At 45.9% G+C, this 25628-nt stretch overlaps 1 protein-coding gene across 13 annotated transcripts in view; it reads left to right on the forward strand.

The window, feature by feature from the left end:
* Positions 1-25628, forward strand: part of NEK11 (NIMA related kinase 11) — a 220165-nt gene that overhangs the window by 91103 nt on the left and 103434 nt on the right. For all 13 annotated transcript variants that reach the window (XR_012509677.1, XM_074372305.1, XM_045521382.2 and 10 more), the window contains 6 exons: positions 3470-3619; positions 3712-3790; positions 6386-6471; positions 8799-8918; positions 10926-11019; positions 14549-14663. Coding sequence is in view for 12 of the 13 variants with exons in the window: in XM_074372305.1 (XP_074228406.1) it covers positions 3470-3619; positions 3712-3790; positions 6386-6471; positions 8799-8918; positions 10926-11019; positions 14549-14663 (644 nt within the window). In the remaining variant the exon portion in view is untranslated. The remainder of the gene's footprint in view (positions 1-3469; positions 3620-3711; positions 3791-6385; positions 6472-8798; positions 8919-10925; positions 11020-14548; positions 14664-25628) is intronic.

Consider the following 25628-nt stretch of genomic DNA (forward strand, 5'->3'; position numbering starts at 1 on the left):
TAATTAGTGTTGATATTTTGTGCCTTTATTAGCATTCATTTAAAAATATTTTCTAATTTCTGTTGTGATTTCTTGTTTGACCCAGGGACCATTAAGATGTGTATTCCTTAATTTTCAAGCAGTTGGAGATCTTGTAGCTTAATGTTGTTAATGTCTAGCTTAATTTCACTGTTGTCAGGAAATACTCCCTGAAGATTTCAATTGTCTGTAAGGCCAATTTTGGTAAATGTTTCATGTGCCCTTGAAAAGAACCTGAATTCTGTCATTGTTCAGTGCATTTATGTTAATTTGCCTATTTTGGTAATTGTGTTTAGATTTTCTCTATCCTTACTGACTTTTTTCTGTTTGCTTGTTCTATCAGTTATTGGAAATGTGTTAAAGTCTTTCACACTGATTGTGAATTTGTCTATTTTTCTTTTTCTTTCTGTTGATTTTTTTTAACATTTTTTATTAATTTATAATCATTTTACAATGTGTCAAATTCCAGTGTTCAGCTCAATTTTTCAGTCATTCGTGGACATATACACACTCATTGTCACATTTTTTTCTCTGTGAGTTATCATAACATTTTGTTTATATTTCCCTGTTCTATACAGTGTAATCTTGTTTATCTATTCTACAATTTTGAAATCCCAGTCTATCCCTTCCCACCCTCCACCCCCCTGGTAACCACAAGTCTGTATTCTCTGTCTGTGAGTCTATTTCTGTCCTGTATTTATGCTTTGTTTTTGTTTGTTTGTTTGTTTTTGGTTTTGTTTTTTAGATTCCACATATGAGCGATCTCATATGGTATTTTTCTTTCTCTTTCTGGCTTACTTCACTTAGAATGACATTCTCCAGGAGCATCCATGTTGCTGCAAATGGCATTATGTTGTGGGTTTTTATGGCTGAGTAGTATTCCATTGTATAAATATACCACATCTTCTTTATCCAATCACCTGTTGATGGACATTTAGGCTGTTTCCATGTTTTGGCTATTGTAAATATTCTGTTGATTTTTGCTTCACGTACACACGCATGTGCTCACACTTACACACACAGTGTTGCTGGGTGTATGTGGTTTTAGAACTCTTGTATGTTCTTAGAAGTTTGCTTTCTTTACCAGTCTACCATCTTAACCCTAGTAGTGGTTCTTGCCCTAAAGTCTGCTTTGTCTGGTGTTAGTATAGCTACACCAGCAATATTCTGATAAGTATTTGCATGGTATATCTCTTTCTGTCAACTGCTCTGTGTTCTTATATTTAAGATTTGTTTCATGAAGAGTTATAATTTTTTACCCAGTCTGGTAATCTTTTTATTGGAGTACTGTCTATTTATGTTAAATGTAATTACTCCATATTTATAATTTTCTTTGCTGTCTTGTTGTTTGCTTTCTATACATCTCACTTGTTTAATGTTCCTTTTTCTGTCCTTCTTGCTTGCTTCTTTTTTTTCTTTTAATGGAGGTACTGGGAATTGAACCTTGGACCTCATGCATGCTAAGCATATGCTCTACCACTGAGCTATACCCTCCCCCTTTCTTGCTTTCTTCTAATTTGAATTTTTATTATTTGAGTTTTTCCCTCCAGTAACTTGTAGTATGCACGTGTCAGTTACACATTATTTCACTATTCTTTCAGTGGCAACTCTAGCAATTCTAACGTGCATCCTGACGTATTACAGTCTAGTAAAAATGATTACTTCACTTTCTCAGTAATATTAGGACCTTGTGATACTTTACCATCTTATGTCTTTTGCATTATTTTTGTCATGAAGTGTTATCCTACATATTTAAGTCCCACAAGAGAGTTGGTATTGTTTTATGGAGTTAGTATTGACTTACACATACCCACACACCACCTCCTCCAGGGCTCTACACTCCTTTCATCCCTTGTTCCTGCCTGGGATTCTCTTTCTTCTGTTGGAGGAACTCCCCTTCAGAATTTTAGTGCTTTCCTGCTGGCAATGAATTTTCTCAGTTTTTGTGGATCTAAAAATATCTTTCTTTCACCTTTATTTGAATGAAATTATTTTTATGGATATAGAAATCAAGACGTATGCTACTACTCCAAATAGCAGTTAGTAGTCTTGCAGATGGATGCAAATTTATTGAGCTTCAAATAATTTTCATAATTTATAAGGTTTACATGGATCTTGGAATTATAGTCAATATCATGTGATTTCTCCTAACATCCCTCTCTTTCTAGTATTCCATCTGGAAATAGTTTAGGGTTTGGAAGGAAAAAGACTTAATTCAGGAGTCAGTCAAGGTCACTTGTGTGACCTTGGCCAAGTCATTTAATTTCTCTGAGCTGGTTTCCTTATGTATAAAATGGGGAAAATACAATATTGGCTCTATTTCACTAGGAAGTTATGAGGCTCTGTTGAGATATATATGGCACTGCTTTGTAATATGTAAAGTGTCAATCAGTTTGAAAATTTTAGTATGATTATTGTTTACTGGAACAGAAACATTTTCAGTATGTCTATCCAGAATTTTCTTGCAAATGCACATTTTCTTGAACACCCACAAAATGGTTAAAATTATAGTATTCATGTATGTATATATTTATATATGCCTTGCCTTTTATGAGAAAGCGGAACAGTGTTTTACATAAAATACAGCTTACACAAGGTCAACTGCAAATTTATTTCTAATCTTTCAAGCAACTAATAAGAAGAGGGAGATCTGGACAGTTACAGAATTCAAAATACCATTAAGATAAAAATAATCCATTATCCAGAAGAACTACAGTTCTTTCTTAACACTAAGTTCAGGCAGGAATTTCCCCTTAGTTTTCTTAATGATGTAGATTATTTAAATTTTTTTTCTGCTGATTTAGAGATTGCTGATTTGCATGGTTAATCCAAATTAGTGTTGGACTCATCTAGGGGTTTAATACCCTGCTTCATGCTCCCAGAGGGAGAATCACACACTTTAATGTGAGCTGCAGGCGGTGCTCTTCCAGCCAGCTGGCAACTGGGGTCTGTTTAGAAAACTAATAAAGAATGCCGGTTTCCTTGCAAAACACTTGGACACACACTAGAGGGAAAGTTGGGCTAAAACATTTAAATTGTATTTCACGTACACGACATCGACTGAACTGCCTGAGGAAGACAGTATTCGCCTGCACTTTATCTTCCCTTCACAGAGGTCAATGCGCCAGTTCCTCACCACACTGATCACATGTTTATTGAGTCCCTGCTACATGTAGACATACTCCTCTCTCTCTTCGATGAAAAGTACTCATTCAGACTCACATTTTGTGCTTTCTCCTTTCACTTTTTCCTTTTTTTTTTTTTTTTTTTTTTTTTTTTAGTAAGCCTGCATAATGGAAAACAAAGCGTGGAACTGAAGCTTTTAAACAAACAGCTGAGGGGTTTGTTTGTGCTCACACCCAGTGCCCTGACACACCTGAGAATTTGCGTGACAATCAAGTTTAAAGTAGGACGTTTATTCCTCATTTAAATTCTTTGCCTGTGTCTTCAGGTCTCTAGCGTGCATTTTGTATGAGATGTGCTGCCTGAACCACGCATTCGCAGGCTCCAATTTCTTGTCCGTGGTTTTAAAGATTGTGGAAGGCAGCACACCGTCCCTCCCCGCAACGTACCCCAGAGAGCTGAACGCCATCATGGAAAGGTACGGAGAGGCTCGCATTGCCGCAGGAGGGATTTCAGTTGCACTTGTATTTTAGCGCATTTGGACAATCATTTTCTTTTTAAACATTACAGCATGTTGAACAAGAGTCCTTCGTTGAGACCATCTGCTATAGAAATTTTAAAACTTCCTTACATCGATGCACAACTACAGGTATTTAAATGAGCGGGAGTCCAGGAAGCACGCATTAGCATTTATGTACATTCTAGGACTTGAAGATATGCTGTGGGAATAAGGTGCCTTAAGAATCAGTCAGGAAGAAGCAATAAGATTTTCCTGAAAATCTGGGAGTAATTATCAGTAGGCAACCTTTTTGCAAAAGAAGGGGTGTAACCTCCAGTTCCCTGGGGTCCCAGGTGCAAGAAGTTAGGATTGTGACTTTCTGCCTAAACTCAACGTCCACCCTTAGAGCACCTGGTTGACAAGTCTTCCCTCCACATTCTGTGAGCGCGTGCCTGCTGGTGCAAGGGTGCTGCTATGCTGCAGGCTCGGTCACGTGGGGCCTTGGTTTACCCCCCCCCCAAGAAGAGATCTTAGGGATACTTTTTATTGACTCAGTGAGTTTATTTTGTTTTCCTGTAGGTTAGAAATTTCGATGTAGAGAATCTGCCTCCGGTGATAAGGAAAAAGCAAATGGTACCCTCTGGGGAGGTTTTTCTTTTTTTTTTTCAAACTTCATAGGCTTTTACAATACAAATCCCCCAGGCAGATTCCCTTTAATTGTAGGAATAGTTTTAAGTGGACTCACAGAGCAGCCATTCACCTTCACAAATGGGCACATGTCTTCTTCATCAGCGTCCCGTTCTCCATCCACGGGAAACAAGGATGCTGACTTGAGGGGTGTTCGTCAGTTGAGCGCCAGGCACTGTACTGACACTGGAGGTGACAGGTTGGAAGGAACAGATGTGTCTCCTGCTCTTTTGAAGCTTGACTGTTAGTAAGAGGACCCAATAACTAAGAAGGAGTCAGCAAATAAAGAAAATAATTGTAAATGTTAGAAGTGCTAGGAAGTGCTAAGAAAGCAAACAGGATGCTGTAAAATAAGGGAAGGGAAGGGCTTGGGTGCTCGGAGGAGGAGCTGGTGACATTGTGACACCATCAAGGTGTGGGAAGCAGCCAGCCCTGCAGGGAGCCTGAGGAAGGGGGTTGGAGTCACAGGGCACATCCCTGACTTAGGGAGGGGGATGTTCCCAGAGGGACCTGGGTGGGGGACGCTCCAATGCCAGCATGTGCTGGGGTGGGTGGTGAGGACGAGGAGGAACAGCACAGGAGAAGGGAGGTGCAGCAAGTTCTCAGTGCAAAGCGGGCTCCACTTGCCCACGGGCAGGCCTTCGGAAAACAGCCAAAAGTTGGTTGAGATCAAAACCACACTGGAGGGTCTGTGAGTAAACAAACAAAAAAAGAGTCGAAAGGCATCCAATAGATCCCCTGGGACTAGGGTGAGGCAGGTGAGGCATTTGTCCTGGGACAAAATTAAAGAGGACACCAAAAACTCAGTAATCAAGATGAGTAATATTGTAATGTGGTGTTTAAAAATCCAAAGTAATGTAAAAATTCAAGGTAACAAAATATCATAAGCTCAAGGACAGGATCCAAGAGGGCTAGGATTAAGGTGAAGCTGAAACTGGGCAGGACCCTGTGGGGCCTTCCGGGCATGAAAGCCTCGTGTGTCCCCCACTTCCTGTTTCTAGGGAAAAAGGCTTCAGTCTTCAAAGAGCGGACTTAAGCAGTTATTAACTAGGGAAGGGAGGGAAAGCAGGAACAAAAGCATTCAAGCAAGAAAAATAATGATAGCTTTAACAACAGTTCAGGGATAAAATGGAGTCCCAGTTCTTCCTCCATGGAGACTCAGAACGATCTGACACAGATCTTTGAGCTGTTCTGCAGAAACTAAGACCTCACCAAGTGGATACTGGGGACTACGTCCTGACCACAAGCACATGGACCCCAGACTGGTGAAGCAGCAGGTTGAGGTTTAAGATTCCCAAAACATCACCCTGTTACCTCACCACCAACCAATCAGAAGAAAGTGCACGAACTACAAACTTCACCCCAAATGTTACCTTTAAAAACCCTCCCTGGAGAGCCATGGGGAGTTGGAGTCTTTTGAACATTAGGCGCCCGTTCTCCTTGCTTGGCATCTGAGGAACACGCTGGGCTTTCCTTCACTACGGCCTGCGGTCAGTAGACTGGCTTTGCTGTGCGGGGGCGAGCAGACCCAAGCTCAGATGGGAACAAAGCAAGTTCAGGACTGGATCCTGGCAATATTTAAACTTTTGATGTCATATTCTCCACAGCTTTTATCATTAGTATTGATCTGTTTTAATATTGCATTAAAATATTATTTATCCAGGTTACTGAGTTTCTTGTGCCCCTTAAATTTTGCACCTGAGGTGAATGCCTCCCTTGTCTCAGCCTGGTCCCGGCCCTGGGCGTGAAGGCTTGTCCACTGCAGGCCTGGATGGGGAGCCGAGGGCAGGCCTGCCTGTGGCTGGAACGAGAGAGCAGGCTGTCAAGATGAAGGTGGCCAGGTGGGCAGGAGCCTGACCCCACAGATTCTGTTTGCATAAGTTACTGTGTTATTTTTTTAACCCTTTATAGAAGGACAAATGGCTACCAGTGGGTTTGTTTCCAAGCCCCCAGATATGGGTAGTTGTTCTACAGATCAGAAGGGCACCCGGGGGTTTTATGCCTTCTCATCCTTGAAGAGGAGTCTTTAAGGTGCATCGGGGGTTTTCTTTTTTTCAGCATCTGATGTGTCGCTATTCGGAAATCACGCTGGAAGACAAGAATTTGAATTGTCAGAAGGAGGCTGCTTATATAATTAATGCCGTGTAAGTAATTGCTCTGTTTTTTTTTAAAACCCATTGAGTGTAAGTGTTAAATGCGTTTGTCTTAAAAAGTCTATTAGCATTAAGCTGACTGCATGGAGTCTCCTAGGATTCACTTAAGTCTTGCCAAGAAATTAAGGAGCTTCAGTAACTTGGCGTTCCAAAGCCCTTCACCCCAGGTGGTAGCAAATTGAAATCATAAAAGTTTAAACCTCTGCACAGCTTACAGATCTGCAGGGTAGCTCTGCAGTTGTCTTCTAAGTATAGAGGGAAATTCATATCTCAAACATTTAGTGATATTTATGCTAATGAACATTGAGATTAAGCATAAATAGCTTCTGCACGTTGTTTGCTTAACAGGAACTGGCAGAATAGCTATTGAAAATATAACATTGAACTTCTAGGACAATTGAAAATAAGCCAAAATCCACTTTCTGGAGATAGACATGAGAACCAGAGAATGTGTGCTTCACAAAGAACCATAATTATTTCCTCATCTAACTTCTCTCTCCTACCTCACTCAAAATTTGTCATAACTTAAAAGAGCCCCAAATTCTAGGTTACTTCAGAACAGCCCTGGGCAGCTGTTCAAGCTGTGTACTGCTGAATTCCACAGGGGCACCCCTGATAAGATAAGACCAAACCTATAATTTTGCTGAAAGAACTCTCTACCTAATTTTGTAAGGACCCGATGAGGACAGTCCCTCCCAGAGCTGTACAAGGCAGCGGGTGAGAACAGGAGCCCTCACTGGCTGATCTTCAAGGCCAAATAACACAAATATGCTTCTCTAATCCTCAGTCCAGTGGTTTCTCAACGGCACTGTGTTGGTTTTCCGTCTTCACATTCAAACTGAGAAAACTGGACCATCAAAGCTGTCAGTGTTCATTTACTGCATGAGCTCCAGCGAACATGCCCTAACCTCAGGAGGCAAGTCCTCAGACATCCTCCCATACCCTCGTTTTCTTGGATTTCTACCTATTTTTTCAGGAATGCTGGAACTTCTCATTCTATTTTATTAACAAGATATGTGAGAGTGGAAGAAATCTCATTTTAAAACTATTGGACTAATTTTAGCTCTCATTTTGCCCTGCGGTGGTGACACAGTCTTCCTGACAGTGCTCACAGTTAAAGTGTGCTGGCGGCCACTTGTTTGGGTGGTCTTCCACATTATGAAGTACTGATTTCACATTGTCACTATTATTTTCTAGATCTATGACTATGTGTTAAGGAGCTCTGTTTGGTCTTACAAAATAAGGCATGTGTATTCCTGAAAACTGCGTGTCCCCTGGACTCTCTGATCTGAACTGTGTTCCAGAGGGATGAGAACTGCCTATAATGAGCGGTCATTATAATTTCCTCATAGTGTTTCTTAAGGATGGAGTTGAATGCAAAAGGTATTCTGCTGTTGGTCCTAACCAGGCCAGGCGCAGAAACAGTACCATTGAGAAGTGGTCGCACACCTTTCCGTACATGATTCATGGGGGCACGTGTCCTTAACTGTAGAAAGAGGTTCTTTCATAACACTGGCTAACACTTTGGGGATGACAACCGTACACTTGGCTCTGTTATAAGCACTTCGAATGAATTAACTCATTTTACTCACAACCACCGTGTGAACTAAGTACCATTATCATTATCATCTAAATGATCAGAGACGTTCTGTAATTTGCCCAAGGGCGTATGGCACGTAGCGCACTGCAGACCATGCACTCCATCACCAGCCATGCCGCCATGAAAGTACCTACGGTGTGAAGCCTGGAGTGTAAGACATTCAAGAGCACCCAGCTAGAATAATACCGCCGTTTGGGGGTACTTTTATGTGTCACACCCTCTACATACATTGTCTCACGTGATACTCATGACAGCCCATTCTTTATGGATGAGAAAACTGAGGTTCAGGGAGATCAGTAACATGCCCAGCGCCACAGAGCTAGTGAGCGGTAGGGATGGGATTCAAACCCTGCCTGCCTGATTCCAAAACTGTGTCCTATCCGCGTGGCTGAGTTAGTCTGCTGGTCTGTTCCTCCCTCAAGGCCCATTGGTCCTCATTGGTCTTCCATTATGAAAACTAGTCACAGGCAATGACATGAGCAGAAGTGTGGAAAGTACGTAACTTGCTTTTAAACGAAAATGTAATTTGAAAAATATTGCCAATTAACCACAGTCCTGCTTGGCTCATTACCTACCCCGTGTTTATTAGTTTTTGCCCGGTGTGCCTCGAGACGCTTTTTCCCTCCTCGGTGGTATGATGGTACCTGCTGTAAAAGGCTTGTTCCGTTTTTCTGAGTGTGATCAGGTGGGCTGCATGGGGGCTCTCTGTTACCTGCAGGCAGAGAAAGCTCCACCTGCAGACTCTGCGGGCACTGTCGGAAGTGCAGAAGATGAGCCCGAGGGAGCGGATGCGGCTGAGGAAGGTCCAGGTGGCTGACGAGGAGGCCGGGAAGCTGAAGTAAGCGGCCTTCCCAAGGGGCCCCCAGGGCTCTGGGGGCAATTGTTGGAAGAGCGGAAACCACAGCAAGAAATCAAACTGCACACTCTCATTAGATATTTATCAGTTTATCCCTTCCCTCCTTCCCTCAGAAGATGGTAATTGAGCCATAGATGGTTCTGAGGTGCCAGGCACTGTTATTATGAGCCTTTATTCTTGTGTGGAAGGGAGGACTGAACATCAGGGAGGCTATCAGGGACAAAAATGTAGAGCCAGCCTCCAGACGGAGCCCCTTGCTGCTGACGCCTTGCGTGCATGCCCTGGGGAGCGGGTGAAAGGGGGCTGCTGAACCCCTCTGCCCGGAGCCTCCTCGCCCCTGGAGGGAGGAGAGTGTTCCCGCAGGGCTCTCGTGATGGCTTTAGGAAGGTTGGAAGCAGCACTGTTGTGCCGCGGGTGCCTTTGCCAAGCCTGTGCTCAGGGCAGAGCTGCAGGCGTGGGACACCATGGTGATTCGAGTCCACATGGGAAAAGGGACTTGCTTCCAGAGAGCTCTGCACTCCCAGTTTCTCAGACACTGGTTTTTCAGTTGCTAAGTGACCCAGTTTCCTAATTTTTCTTTTTCTTTCTTCCTCTGCCATCTTTCTGGTGGCTTAGAAGCCTCAGCCGAGAACTAGAGAGACCAAAAAAGGCCTGAAACTCAAATTAGTCCATCGTGTGACCTTGTTAATGTGTCTGAAAAGTGATTCAAGGTGTCCTTGTACTTACTTACAGTGAATATCACGAGGAACTGACTAAGACCCCAAAGATGGTTTTCCCTTAATACGTGTTTTCTTTAATAAACATGAAGAGTTCCGTCAAAGTGCTTCATGGGCAGCAGGGTGCCGGTGACTGTGTCACAGCCACGCCGGGGGTGCAGGGCCCGGGGAGTGGCTGCTGCTCTGTTTGCTGATTCCGTGGTGTAAATACTCCCACGATGGAGTTTCATGGTACCAGTGCGGTGTCACTGAATGTTCAGTTGGACAATGTATATAAACCAGTGAATCACCGAGTGTAGATTCTGCTGAGAAAATACATTCATGAAAGTTGTTTGAATCATTGCATCAACTCCCAGTCCCAAATCTATTTCACATACCCCGGGAATGGTTCCTAGGATTCATGTCACTGGTTGAGGGTAGAAGGAAAGTTAAATCTCCAACAGGAACAGATTTAAAAGGCAATGTAATAACTTACATGCACAGTACAAATTATTTTTCAGATTAAAACTTTTAATACACAAAAGTCATAGATCTTCCTCATGACATTTAATATTTTTGTTATTTAAGGGAAATTTTTAAAACAGTTTGTTCTTGATATTATGAATGAATTGTATTACAGCTGTTTTGATGATTGTTTCTAGGACTCGAGAGAGCTCACGTGTTTTAGCTAGAAAACGACTCTGTTGTCATGAGGGTTATCACATACCTGCTTTATAGACAAGGAAATCTGACTACAGGGATGTTCAGTGAATTTGCCAAAAATCAAAGTATAAATTAGCACACAAGGAATCACAGGAACTCAAATGTTTCTTAATAGGTCTATTAAACTCAACTCTCCTGTTGTAGAGGAAACAGAAAACGTCTGGAAAAAATTCCCCTTCACAGCGACTCTCATACTCTTTTCCATTAATTCCATGGAATGCCATCTCTGTTGCCCCTGTCTGTGGGCTTGTTACCCGGTGCACGTAGTGGGCGTCAGGGACACACGCCCCTGCCGGCACAGGCTGGGAGCGCACGGGGTGGGGACCGCCCTCTGCTGTGTTTGGGGGGCTCTGAGGTGACCGAGGGGCCAGGCATCCTGTGTGCACTCACCCAGTGGGGCTGCACCGCACTCACCCCGATGAGGGAGAGACCCGCGGGCCTGGCATCCCGACCGACAGCCCAGTTTGCCTATTGAAACAGGGATCACGCTTAGCTGTGTAACATAGATGTGGTTTTGTTAATGTATGTAAAGTACCTTTTACAGCTCCTTTTCTACGTTCACATTATGCAGAAAGCTTGCGGAAGAAAAGTATGAAGAAAACAACAAACGAATGCAGGAGCTGAGACGTGGGAACTTTCAGCAGCTAACTGCTGACGTGCTCCATGTAAGTGCCCTTCCATCTTAAATCTCACCTAAGACCTCTCCTTGCCTCAGATGCTTGGGTAGGAAGAGAGACAAGGTGGGGGAAAGCACCCAGACCGACTGCACAGGTCCCGGGAGGAAGTCCTGGGGGCGTTTGGGGACGTGGGCGGACAGTGAGCACGCGGACTCAGAGCAGCTGTGCCGGGCGCTGGCGGGGAAGGACGACCAGAGCTCAGACCGGGACCCTGCCGGGCAGACGTGGGTGTGTGTGGTTCTGAGTCTCAGCCATGCTGTCGTTTTCTTTACCTAGCTAGTCCATTGTTCTTTTTCTGACTTATTTTTCATTCTTCCCCTTTTACTTTCTGTCTCTCAACCATGTGATTGTGCATTGTGTTAATAACCCCTTTCAAACTTTGAAGGATTATCACAGATGGCCGATAATACACGGGGTTGCAGACTCACATGAAATGTCCCCAAATGCGTGTCCTCTGCACCCCAAGCTCCTGAACAGCAAACACCATCCCCCTAAGGGTTAAAAACATCTTCATAGGCCTTGGTGTGGGTGTTGAGACTTGAGGTGGTCTTTCTTCGGGGTCGTATTTGGATAGTAGGCATGGACACCAGCCTCCTCGCTAGGTAGGTAACAGCAGCTTGGGAAGGAGTCATTTCTGTGGAGGACTTAACTCTCTCAAATTCTGGTTATTTGTTCGTTGGAGATCCCTCCATCTGAGGGAGATTCTTTCCTTTAGCAGGAGGAGCCGAGCCCCCCATGGCTGTGGGGGTGATCCCTGAGGTCAGGGGAGGCTGGTTTTGCTGCAGCCCAGTAATCAGAGGGCCCCACGCCCTGGGCTGTGCAAGCCCCAGCAGAGCTCACTCTCAGACAGGCCAGAGCCTCAAACGTTGTCTTATGCCTCCCCTCAGTTACTGAGGGGTTGCGAGCCCTTTTGAGTTCTGAAAACACAAAGCTGGACGAGCCAGGGCCAGCCCTTTCTGACCTTATGAGTCTTCCTCCGTTGGACCCTTTAGCAGATGGTGTGGGGACGCTGATGAGGCACCCCCCCCATCTCCACCCACCCTCCTCAGTGAAGCCAGCCCAGAGACATGGGAGGGGGATGGTTCCTGCTCTCAGACAGAACCTGGTGAGGGGAGGAATGGCTGGATCCAGGGGTGAGGGGTCAGCAGCTGTGTCTGTCAAACCTCGGCCACTTCCGGGAAGGGTCTAGATGCCACCAAGCCCCCTCCAAACACGGAGCACCCTCCTTCAGCTCCCCAGCACTTTCTTGGCCCTGAAATGCTGACTTGTGGGGGCAGATCTTCTTCCCCTCAGGACTGAGAGCTGCAGGTCCACAGACCCTCACAGGGAGTCTGGAAGGTGTTAAGAAGTCTGCCTTTGTTAATGTATGTAAAGTACCCTATTTAATCAGCTGATAGAAACCAGGACTTTTTTTCAGGAATGCTCAGGGTCCCCTGCTTCCAAGGTACTTTGCCCCCAGAGGTTGGAAATTGAGAATTACAGGCCTGGTCACATTTTGTTTCATAAAACCTAAATAACTGTATTCTTGGAGTTACCACATGGCAAATAAAAATGTAGTTTCCAGATTGAGCTTACATTTTAGTGTCTGATAACTTACTTAACTTTTTTACTTTTCTTCTATGACTTTTCCAAATAATCATTTTGGGAAGAAAAGATAGTCTCTTCAATAAGTGGTGCTGGGGAAAGTGGACAGCTCCCTGTAAAAGACTGAAACCAGAACATTCCCTAACACTATATACAAAAATAAACTCAAGTGGATTAAACACCTAAATGTAAGACAAGACACTATAAAACTCATAGAAGAAAACATAGGCAAAACACTCTTTGACATGCATTGCCCCTGTATTTTTTGGATCCATCTCCTACTGTAATAGAAATAAAAACAAAAATAAACAAATGGGACCTAATTAAACTTAAAAGCTTTTGCACAGCAAAAGAAACCATACATAAAACAAAAAGACAACCTATGGAATGGGAGAAGATATTTGCAAATGCTGCAGCTAACAAGGGATTAATTTCCAAAATATACAAGCAGTTCACACAGCTTGATATCAAAAAGAACAAACAACCCAATCAAAAAATGGGCAGAAGACCTAAATAGACACTTCTGTGAGGAAGACATGCAGATGGACCACAGGCACGAGAAAATAAGCTCAACATCACTACTTATCAGAGAAACACAAATCACACCTGCAATGAGGTGTCACCTCACACCAGTCAGAATGGCCACCATCAAAAAGTCTACAAATAATAAATGCTGAAGAGGCTGTGGAGAAAAGGGAACCCTCCTACACTGCTGGTGGGAAGGTAGTTTGGTGCAGCCATTATGGAAAACAGTATGGAGATTCTTAAAAAACTAAAAATAGACTTACAATATGATCCAGCAATCCCACTCCTGGGCATGTTTCCAGAGAAAACCCCAATTCGAAAAGATACATGCACCCCAATGTTCACAGCAGCACTATATACAATAGCCAAGACATGGAAACAACCTAAAAGTCCATTGACAGATGGCTGGATAAAGAAGCTGTGGTATATTTATACAATGGGATACTACTCAGCCATAAAAAAAAAATAAAATAATGCCACTTGCAGTGACGTGGATGGACCTGTAGATTGTCATTCTAAGTGAAGTAAGCCAGAAAGAGAAAGAAAAATACCATATGATATCACATTTATGTGGAATCTAAAGAAAAAAAAAAGACAAATTTATTTACAACACAGAAACAAAAATGGGCTTCTTAAAAATATTTTGTGACTATTTTCACAAATGACTCACCACAGTGTGGCACGGCTTTGTTTTACTCATTCATTTAAGATTAATTTGAACTTTCTGCTTTTGATAAGAAGACTGTCTTGGAGTAGTTCTCCATGAAAGCCGTTTATCAAGTAAAATTGGTCAGTTCAGCATTAGCTCTGGGTTGCAAACACACACACACACACACACACACACAATGATTACTTGAAATCCCTACTGATACATTTGAGAAGTTTACCTTTTGCTTTTTTGAAGTGTAAATCCTTTCATGTCACCTGTCAGAGCTCTTTCTTTTAGAAAATTGAAATTCATAGACTCATGGAACTTTTAAAGCCAGAAGAAACTTGGATGTCCTCCAGGCCAGCATGTCCAGTTTTGAGATGCTGAGAACAGGCCTGGACAAGGGTCGGGTCAGTGTGAGGCCCCAGGTGGGCGGCTGAAGGAGCTCCTGGCTCTCAGCTGCCGATCAAGTGAATCTCTCCTTCGATTGTGCCCTGGGGCGTCCACCTGCCTCACCCTGAAACTAAGGTCATGGGGGGTTAAATGCTTTGCCCAAGGTCACACCTGTCCATTGATTCAAGACTGTTTCTCTTATTCCAAGCTGCCTTGCTGAGATTGGAAAATGTTTTCATGTTTGAGGAAGAGGATTAGGCAGGCTTTTGTTTCCAAATCGTCTTCTAAACAAGCATCTTGTTTCATTTGTGGCAATGCTGTTTCCTCCTGCCGGCTTCTCATGAATTGTTAATTATTTTCCACAAGGAATTTGATGCCCCAGCTGCAGAGGACCTGCCTGCATCTCAGCCCGTTCCTTCCCCGGACCTTGGCGCACGGGAGTCAAGTGTGGAGGACACCATAGCTGACCTTGGAGATCATGGTATGAGTTTGCACCAATTTTCAGAAGGCTGCCCTTGATGACACGTGGGTTGGTGTGGCTGACCCATCAGTAGGTCTGGATGTCTATGACCGTCTTCCATCAGTTTCCCGGATCTTGGCTGGGGTCAGAGTGAGAAGCAGAGAAGCCAGGGGTTTGTCTGTCCTCTCCTGTCTTCTTTGTCGCAGGGAAAATGAGTTGGAAACTCGCACCAGGCGAGGGACCTCCTCTTCTGCATGAGTTACGCAGCATCATTAACATGGCTCTGCGTCATCATTAACGTGGCTCTGGAGCAGTGTGGGACTGGGAACGTGCTCAAGTCCTGTTTCCCTCTGTATGTGGCTTCCCTGGCCCTCATAAACCAGAAAGAAAAGTGCTCAGAGCTCTGACCCAAACTGGGGAGATACGTCATGGCCTGATGGTTAAAAACATAAGTTTTGGAGTAAGACAGCTGGCCCTATCAGGGAAGCCCCTGGCAACAGTCTCTCAAGGTCCCAGCTTCCTCATCCATGAAACGAGAATGGAGTAAATGAGGTCAGACCCGTGGCATCTCTCAGCTCCGAACCCAGCACAGGGTAAGAGCCACAGAGAGTGGAGCAGTTCATGGCCCTGAGGGGGACGGTTGTGAACGGAGGCCTCACAGTCTTTCCCCCCATCTCCCCAGGGTCTTAGACAAAGTGCCAGGAGAATCACAGGCCCTCAATCAATATTTCTTGAGTGAATGAATGAGTGGGTGAGTAAGTGAATGGATGACATATTGTCTGGACCTCTGAGAAGCAGATGCCAAGATGGGACTAAAAGTGCAAGGATGTTATTCGGGGAAGTGTCTGCATGAAAGGAATTAGGAAAGGGGCTGGGAGAGGCTGAGAGGACCATCAGACCACCACTGGAGTCTCGTTCCGCGTCTTGTTCCGCGACGTGTACTAGCCTGCGAGGCAGAAAGGAGGCAGCAAAGACACCAGGAAGTCCCTCGGGAGAGCCTGCCCTCAGAGGCCTTAGTGTCCCTGCTGCACTTGAGCAGTGGCCTGGGGGGACTTGGTGGCCTCTGGCAGGATGCAGGCTCAGGTCTCAGGACCCAGCCGCAGGGGCCCTTGGCTAGTTATGCCCCTTGTGGTTGGCAGTCTTGGAGGTGCCTCCTCGTGGCTGCACAGGGGTGTGACTGCTCTCCTTAGCAGTAGGTGAGCTCTCTTTTCAAAGAATGGAGTTAGTGAAACTTGGATTGGCTGGTCCTCTCAGCCCGAGTCTGCATTGGTGACCCCCCCACCCCCTCTAGAGCTGTGAGCGCTGGAGTCCCTCCTCCAGCCATAAGGGGCCAGCACCCGAAGCTCTTCAGATTGGCGTTTGCCAGTGTTGAAAATGATGCCATGGAGGCCACCTGGTAACAGGGTTACGGGTGCCAGATGGATTTGCATCTAGATTCTTTTCAGGTAATTCTTTAGTACATTGCTATTTTCCAAGGATAAAATTTGGAAGCATAGAAATGTCCCATGGGCCTTTCTTTCCAAGACTGTAAAATTGAGAGGCCATTGAGTAGCCCCTGATGTGGACGGCGTGTGCCCTGCTGGCAGAGGAGGCCCCAGACGGGATGTGGAGTGGGTGGCCTTGGATCAGGCTGGGCCCAGCCTCCAGATTTCAAATAGGAAAGGTGCTTATTACTCCCTTCACAGTTGAGAAACCAAAGACAGTAAGTAATTTGCTCAAGGGCTCCCAAGTTCCTGCTTTCTAGCACAAATTACTCTAAGCTGGCTCTGACCACAGGGCTGCCAGGACACTCGGGCTGGCGTCCTCCTCACCTCTCTGTCTGTCTTCCGTCGGGAGGTTAGTGTGGCAGCCCGTGTGGTGAGTCACCAGCCAGACGGGAAACGGCGGGTCCGCTCCTTCCACCGCCTCGTGCAGTAAGGAGACTCTACTTAGAGCCCATGGTGAGCTGTGAGATCCAAAAAACACATGGTAGTTTGAGCTGGGCCAAATGCCCTGCAGGATACTTTAAGCATTTTCCTTACTTTTTCCTCTCTGTAGTTCATACTTTACAATTTCTTAAATATTAAGTTGAAAAGGGAGACTTAGAAGTGTGAAAATGTCACCTTTGGGTTGGTGATGGACTGGAATGGTGAGCAACTAAATGATTAGTGATCACAGAGCTTGAAATTCTGAGACATGAGACTAATTTGTTGGTGAGCCCTGAAGTGATTATTTACCCTATTCTTTTTGCTTTTGAAGAAGATTTGACTCCAGACTTTCAGCACCCAAAGGAAGTTTTTATTTATTTTTTTATCTGACTTGTATATGTAAAATAAAATTACACATTCTTTTTAAGCTCCTACACCAGATGTTTCATCAGCCTTTGATGTTGAATCGGGACTTTCCCTCTGGGGTTGAGGCATTAGCTGCGGAGAAGGAAGACAGGGGCGGCATTATTTACATCTGATATGCATTCAGTTGATTGCAGCTGATTTAATCTAGCCAAAGTTGTGGATAACTATTATAATCAAATGAGAATGCACAACTGGAACGTTGAATGAATTATCCTCTTTTAACTCCTTATGTGAAATGCTGCTGCTTTCTTGCACAGGAATTTTTGCCAGGAACTTCGTCACACTCTAGCCTTGTTTTCAGGAATTCACAGCTGAGCTTCAGAATTGCATTTCTTGCAAAGCTGGGAGAGCCTGAGACTCAGGGCCCCCAGACCCACCTAGAGCATAGGCCTCATGACACAGAGGCTGCAGTGGTGTAGGCCTTGGCTGCCCGCCCACTCCCTGGCCAGCTGTCCCCTCCTAACCTACCTCCTGTTGAGCCGCTCCTCGAGCACATCCTGAGCCTCTTCCCTGTGCTCAGAGAAAGCTCTGACCTCAAGGGGGTCGTACTTGGCTTGCCTCTGGGAAGTCCACGTGCCCTTTACGGCCGTGCGCCAGCGATGCCTTCTCTTCCCTTAAAATGTTGAAGTGGAAACGAGGTGATTTGAACTCTGTCAGACAATGATATATTTTTATTGTTTTAATTTTAAGAGAGAAAATGTTTACTCACTGCAGTCCCACTTTTAGACAGTTACTGGGGAAGTGAAAGCACGTCTACAGAACATCTGAACACAAATGTATTTATAGTATCAAAAATTAGAGACAAGTCAAGTGTCATTCCACAGGCCAGTGGGCAAATAAACCTGTAGCTTCTCCGTCCCAGGCAACACTACTCAGCAATGGAAAGGAGCAAACTTTGTGCCACACGCTGCAGGTGGCCATCAGAGCTCTGGGCGGAGCGGAAGGAGCCACACACAGAAGCACTGCTAGTGAGTGGTTCTGTGTCTGTGAGTCCTCCGACCAGGAGCGCTTGTCTCTGGTGACAGGCGTGAGGCCAGTGGCTGCCTGGTGTCGTGGTGTGGGAACGGACCCCAGACATGCACAAGGAACCTACCTCCTGTGGTGATGGAGTTCGCTATCTTGACAGTGGTGACGGTTACCCAGATGTATATACTTGTCATAACTTACTAAACTCTATTTTTTTTTAATTTTTAATGGAGGCACTGGTGATTGAACCCAGGACCTCGTACATGCTAAGCATACGCTCTACCACTGAGCTACACCCTCCCCCTTTGAACTCTGTACTTTAAATGAGCGCATTTTATTGTCTATAAATTACACCTCAATAAAGTCAATAAATTTTAAAAATGATAAAATACCCAGAAAAGAAGAAAACAGGAGTAATACCTGTTAGTCTGCATTTTAGCTGCTGAGTGTCTGGGAGAGACTCGTGTGGCACTGTGGACACAAACAGCAGCTGGGACGATGTCTGGGCACCACTTTGGTTACAAAGTCCTTAGTCCAGAAGACAACCCTGGGTTTTCTTCTAATGTCACTGTTGTCCTCCGCAGGGAGTGCTGACAGAGTGTGGGGGTCTTCTCTCGGGAGGAGCGGAGGCTGGGGGCTGGGATCCCTTAGCTCCCCTCTCAGCCCTTGGTTGGAGGGCTGACGGCGGCGTGGTTGGGGACCCAGGCCGGCAGGTCTAAGGTGACCTCGGAGCCACTAAAGAAGCTGGAGCCTAACAGGACAAAACCTGACAGCCCAGCCTGCAGAACCCCCAGGACAGAGACACTGGTGGAGCCACCTGGCTTAGCAGCTCTCAGAAGGGAGGACCCCGTGCTGGCGGCCATCCCCCTGGTCCCAGATGTCCCGTCACTCCAGGGCTGTAGCCGTCTTGGAGACGTGAGTGATACATATACACTGATGGCGGTTTTGTTCCATGATGTCACACGCTCCACTGAGTTGCACTTGTGTTTCCACCTGACTGTCTCATTGACTCCCAGGAATACAGGCCCCTGCAGGCACTCCCTCACGTGCTGAGCTCTGGAGGATAAGTAGGACGAAGCTAGGACTAACTGAAGACACACGGACCCCACCCTGAGGCACACTTAATGAATCAGAGAGCTCCTGCATGCTGAGCTGATGGGCGCCTCTAATGGAAATTTAAAAGATTGTATCCAAGTTGCAAAGCAGAAGTGGAGGCAGGGTCACCCCTGCCACGGCAGCCACTGCACCGCTGTGTCCTAAGCAGGCATCCTAGAAATGAGGAAAACCAGTCTCCAGAACCTCAGCTCTCGTCATAAAGAAAATCAGTGACGTGGGCCTCTCACTTGGGAAAGATGTCTGTGGTCCCATGGTCCCCCCACCGTGGCTAATATAAATCACACAGTGCTTATGAACCGAGGGCTCTACTGGGGGCGGAGAGCATCCTGAAGTGGCTGCGCCTGGCCTATCATGGTTAAACTTTGGAACGAATCAATTAAGCAGAAAATCAAATAAGCATCAGTCATGGCTTTAAGGTAGGACAGAACACAAAATGTAATAGACTGAGACCTCATATAATGTGTGCCTCAGATGGCGTTTGGGACACACCATGCATGGTTTTCCCTTAGTCGATGAAATTGTTTTCCACGCGTGCAGTTTCACAGTCACACTCAGGGCTCCTGCACCCCTCACCTGGAGATCATCCTTACGATGCCCAAAGCAGGCTGACCTGCTGGAGAAAATTAACACAGCCAGGTTGGCAGCGTCCAGTCCAGTCCATGAGCATCTTTGACTCATATGCTAGTATTTTGGTTGAAGTGACTGAAATATTTTGCTTTGGTCTTAGGCCAGACCTTAATCTAGGCATTTGTAATAGGCATTTAAATTTGTCCTCCCTGATCTTTGTAAAGGGCTTTCTGTTCTGTTTCGTGGCACTGAGAGCCTGCTCAGTGTCAGCCAGCTCCCATATCACTTGTCAGACTCATTTCTTCAAGTGAAATAACATGTCTCCAGAAAAAAAAAATCAACAAAACCTTTCTGGCCAGGAAAGACGGCAGCAGTATGTAATTCCTTTTGTCACTCAGGACTAACAGCATTTTCTGCCAGCTCTTCTTCTCTTGCTTCTAAAAAAATTCAAAATAGAAAAATAGGAAACCTGCAAAAATGTCCAAGATGATTGTCATGTTTTGTAATAGTATGTCCATGTGTGAGCAGTGATATGAATTTGACTTATTCTAGAAAAGTCCATTTTTCCGTGCATGCCTGCCAAGAAGTGTTTGAGGCACGGCCAGCATTTACAGCTCCCCAGCTGGACCTGCCTCTGAGGTTGCAGGAGGGGGTCTTCCTGGATTCACCTTGCTGTTCTGTGCACTGGCATCCATGTGTCAGAACACACGTCACACAAATCACGAGTGTGTGGTGTGACTGCACACCCGGCTTCACAGCTCACCTTGACCATCCTTTCCTGTGAACCCCTGACTTGTTTGGTCTCTTTTTGTGGCCATGGCTCCTTTAAATTGTTAATGGGCGTCTCTTCTTACAGGTAAAGATTAGCAGGCAAGTACAGAGTTGAAGATGCGTTGAAGGTGCCACGATCTTCCACTGCGTTTTGCGCTGGACGTGTGCGGTTGTGGGGCTCAAAGGGGGTGTACTCTTTTGATGTCTCAGATTCATTTTCTCTTTTGAATCTAGGACAAATGAACAACCCCAACTCCTCTCCCCAGCTTGACTCTACGTGACCTGTTTTCCTGGCTTCAAAAAGCTTACAGTTAAATTAATCCCCTCCCCCCTCTGTCCTCCGCCCCCCACAACCCCATTTTAAGGCACCTGATAGTTTGCGTGAGCAGCTGATCAGGAATCCGCGGCCTCCTCTTATTTGTGAGGTTACACATTTGAACAGGACTAACCTTTGTGCGTTTATGGTCCCCTGGAGGAGAAATTTCAGTGGGACAGTCACTCGAGAGGGCCAGAAAGTGACCACTAGTCAAGAAAAAGCAGGCTTGGGAAAAATTCTAAATGTTCCGGCCCCGTTAGCTGTGTGTCGCTGGTGGGGAGGGCTCAGTGCCCTGCTCATGCGAGCGTGTTCACGGCCACGTTCCCACCTGCTCCTGGGGACGCCCTCGCTCTTGGGAGCCGTCCTGACGTCATTCCACACCTCACCTCTCACTTTTTACTCCATGAGTCATACTTCTGCATTCTTTGATCCCCAACCCAGTAGGCACCCCGGTAAGAGTGTATGTTTCCCATTACGTTGACAGAATTCATGGATTCACATTTGATGGCATCCTCGAGAGGTGCTCGCGGCCCCGCAGCTGAGAGCCAGGGAGCCGGCCCCTCACCACTCAAAGCATGGTCCAAGGGCCGGCGTCACTACACCTGAGGACTTGTTAGAAATGCAGGCTCTCGGACCCCAGCCCAGGCTCCTGGGTCAGAAGATGCAAAAGCCCAGTTATCTGTCTGCACGTGAAAGTGTGAGAAGCGCTGGGTGGGGTCTACCTCGCTGAGGACATGGTCCTGGATTCTGTTTCATCTTTTCCTTCTCACCTGCTGACACAGTGACTGGCTCTGAGTTGATCACTGGTAAATATTTGCTGAGTGAGTGACTAAACCTAGGGGGAAGTCCTGTGAGAACACTAATGCTTTTTGTCACAAGCAGCATGCCTTTCTTGCCCAGATAAAATCAGTTGAGCAAACAGGAGAATAGCAAGTTGCCATAGGAGGCAATTTGTGTGCGCTGGTGTTCACCTGTAATTTTTGACTCTTGAGGGAGGTTGTAATCTAATGTTGCCAGGTGGACACCAGAAAGATGAAAATTAAAGGAGGAATTTCAGAGAGCTGGGGATAGAAATCCTCCAGGCATGCTGAGTGGCCTAGCCTTTGCCTCCCTCTTTACAGATACTCCCACATTTAAACAGTCTCTTATGTAAGCCACCAGCACTGCAAAAATGTGGTTTCTTCTTCTGCAGTAACAATAGGTGAGTATTTCATTTAATAAATACTCATCTAAGTATCACCCTAAGCTAATCCTCAGGCTCCTTCCATGACCGCTGAGTGTGCCCCACAGTGGGAACGAGGGGCTTTGTGAAGGGGGGCCTGTGTTCCAGGTGCATGGTCTCCTTCGTGTCTCCCCCATGGAGCCCATGGCAGCACCTCACGTGTGACAGCATGAGCAAGTGCTGATTGGTGGGTTTTCTTGGTTCTTTTGGCTGGGTCCCCTGGAAGCGGACACTGACGCGGAGTTTGAAGTACAGAAGACATATCGAGGGCAAGGTCTGTTGAAAGGAAAGTGGGCATGGGGTCAGGAGCAGGCAGAGAGGGTCTCCGGACTGTGACGTGTGTCTGACACTGTGAAAGGTGTCAGGAAGGAGCAGGAAGGAAGCAGAGTGTAGGGAGAGCCTCAGGCTTCACTGAACTTCTCCGCCGGCTCCAGGTGGTTTCTAGATGAGAGGTTTCCCACAGAGGAATCTTCCGTCGGGCAGAATGGTTGCGCCCTACTGCCCCCGACAGCTCCAGTGCTCAGCAGGTCCAGGATGCCACAGTCTCCTCGGCAGGTTTGGGGCAGGAGGTCTGAGAGGCGCCCTCCACAGGCGCCGCAGTAGGTCACCTGAGTCATCCATGTGCCCAAAATGAAAAAATAGTGTGCACAAACTGGCCTAGAATTGAATACTTTTCTCTAACTTTGAGTAACCTTATCTGCAGTATCAAAGTAAGAATGGCTGAAACTGCTGGAATAACCATAGACATGTCACAAAAATCTGCTAGACTAGAAACCACTGGTGTACATGAGAGAGGTTTGGAGCCAGACTATCTCTTCCCCACTTCTGCCACTGTGTGACAGCCGTGTGAACTTGGACAGAAAAAAATTAACATTCCCAAGCCTCAGTTTTCTCATCTGCATAATGGGGATAATAATAATAATACCCACTCTTCAGGGGCTAAGTGAGGAGTAAATTAGATGGTACACAAAAAGTTCATGAAACATAGAAAGCACATATCAATCTCTTACTGAAAAAATATGTCAAAGCCAGTTGCAATATTTTCTCAAGTTCCACTTAAAACCTTTGAAATTGGGGGTGAGATAATATTTCAGTTTTTAACCACTCCAGAGACCTGATTATAGTTTACAAGCACCTTCACTGTATGAATTAAATATGATTTGGAATACAGTACTTTTATTTGCTGTAGTTTTTGTATTTGTGGGAAATACAAAATCACTCAGGCTGGTTAGTTCCCCCTGTCAAATCATGGTCTTAATTACGTCCATCTGGGCCAATTAGTTTAGCACCAAGGAAAATCATCTTTGTCAAGACTCCCAGAACCAAAGCCAAGTCTCTGCAGACCTGTGTTCGTTCCTGTTCATGGGTCGGAGGTGCCATGGTTATTCCCAGAAGCAGAACCTGGGACTAAGTTCTTGCTTCAAAAGATGCTCTTTTGCCAGCCATCCTGAGCCTAAAATGTCCAGCTCTTTTCTCTAAATACATTATAAATGTAAATGTATTTTGTGCCAAGGAGATAATAAGGCAGAAATATACATTAGTGTTTCCACTCTAGTCTCACCTGGGATTTGGGCCAAACTCTGTAGATTAAACCAAAGAGCTTGGTAGGCATGACTATGACTTTTGCAGTGGAAACATTCAGGTGGTGCATGCAGTTACTTTAATAGAACTCTGCTCTGGGTTTGTAATGAAATCAGGGAGTTTTTCTAAATCACAGGGATTGATTCTGTACTCTACCCTGCAGGCTGTATGTGCAGTGACTGCCTGGTTTTGGACAAGTTGCTCTGAATTCTTCCTGTTATTTTCTCCTTTAGTCCGAATATGAACGCATTTCAGCAGGCTGCTGTGCCACAGCAGAGATTCCCGGGATAGGGGAGAGTCTGCTCATCTCACATCAGTGAACGAGCCCGCCTCCCTCAGGCTGTGCCTGGAGTTAGAATATCCAGATACGACTCTGTGCATGGCCAAGTCATTTGATTCTTACTACAAATCTGCTGAGCCAAGCAGGCCATATTTATCTTCAAGGAGGGCGTGTGTGTCCTAGAAGTGACACAGTGGCTTATTCAAAACAGTGGTTTTGACTATTGTATGTTGTAAACAACTATAAGGTGTCTTCAGAAATTTTCTGAAATGTTCTTAAAATAAAAATTCTGGGTCGTCCTGATAACAGTATAACCCTCAGCCCTCTCCCTGAGTGGGTGAGCGCAGCAGGGGTTGTGGTTAGAGGGCCAGGGAGGCTTGCCGCTCGGGTCTGTGACGAGGTTCACCTGGTCAGAGGGTGGGCGGTTGGGAGGGGCCCCCGCAAGGGAAGGGGGGGCAGATACGACCCTGCATCTGAGGGCCCGAGGCCCAGGCCTGTCCACACTGGAGGCAGCGGTTCTCACAGTGTGAGTTGGGCTCCCTCGCACACAGGAGGCCGAGAGGCACCAGGCTCCTCGCAGACACCTTGCTTCTGTGTGTTTTGAGTCCAGGTTTTCCTGGTGGGCAGCTCAGCAAAACCCCTCATGGCAAGTTTAGAATGCAAGCACCGCGATCTCTGGTGTAGAAGGCCTCCCCCAGGGGTTCCCAGACCGTGCTGGACAGCTGAGCCCCCACGGAGCCGGCTCACGCGCAGATTGCTGGCCTCCCCTGCCAATCTCGGGTTCAGTGACAGCTTGGACTCAGCCGTGGTGGGGGCTTACACCAGGGGAGCCGGCAGGTGCTGCTAGTCAGCACGTCCCTCTGGCCAGGAGCCAGGCGTTAGACCCTCAGCGGCCTGCGCAGACGGAGCCGCACCCCAAGCATCCAAGTCAGGGGTCTGGGATGGGCCCCAGAGTCTGCATTTCTAGCGAGTTCCCTGCTGGCCCTGCAGCTGCTGGTTTGAGGAGCACATGCTGAGAAGAATATGCCCAGAACTGTGCTGTCCACTTTGACAACCACCAGCCCATGCAGTTATTTAAATTTTAATTTTAATTAATTAAAATTAAATTAAAATTTTCAGTCTTTTCCTCAGTCACATTAGTCACATTTTAAATGCTTAAACTCATATATTCTGTCTATTGTATCTCAATAAAACTAGAGGGGAGGGAATGGGGTGCTTGAAGAGTCACATGAGGTTAGCGGTTACCATGTTGGACAGTGCACTTCTAGAACATTCCATCATCGCAGAAAGTCCCATTGGGCAGCACTGCCATAGGGTAGAATCTGTGCACCTAATTTTTTTTTAAGTGCCACAGGTAATTCTGGTGAGAAGCCTGTTTCAGTAATCACTACAAATATTAAATGTTGATCTTATATTTCAAGTCTCTAAAAATCAAGCTCACAAAAAAATCCTATTTTCCACATTTTCTAGTTCTTACTTGGGAAGAGGGATGAGTATGCTGAATTTCTCAAACACTGACAACACATATGAACGAACTTTTTGTAGGTAAGGACCTTGAGGTGCAGAGAGGTAAAGATGGAAGGGGTCTCGTTGAACTGGGACCCAGCCCCAATTCCGTAACTCTTCACCCCAGAGTTTGTCCTCTGTGCTGTGACAGCTTTCCAGTAAATAGAAGTTACCACAGGTGTTTGGTGACAGTCCTCCCTCCAGATCGTATCAGGGCCCAGGGCTGAGGGCCCATTACACCGCCTCAGGCCAAACGCACGGCACATGAAGGCCCCAGAAAGAAGCCTTTCAGACTTTATCTAATAACAGTTCCCCCAGCCAGTGGAGG

The sequence above is a fragment of the Camelus bactrianus genome, chromosome 1 (assembly GCF_048773025.1).
Source record: "Camelus bactrianus isolate YW-2024 breed Bactrian camel chromosome 1, ASM4877302v1, whole genome shotgun sequence".
In the NCBI taxonomy this organism is placed as follows: domain Eukaryota; kingdom Metazoa; phylum Chordata; class Mammalia; order Artiodactyla; family Camelidae; genus Camelus; species Camelus bactrianus.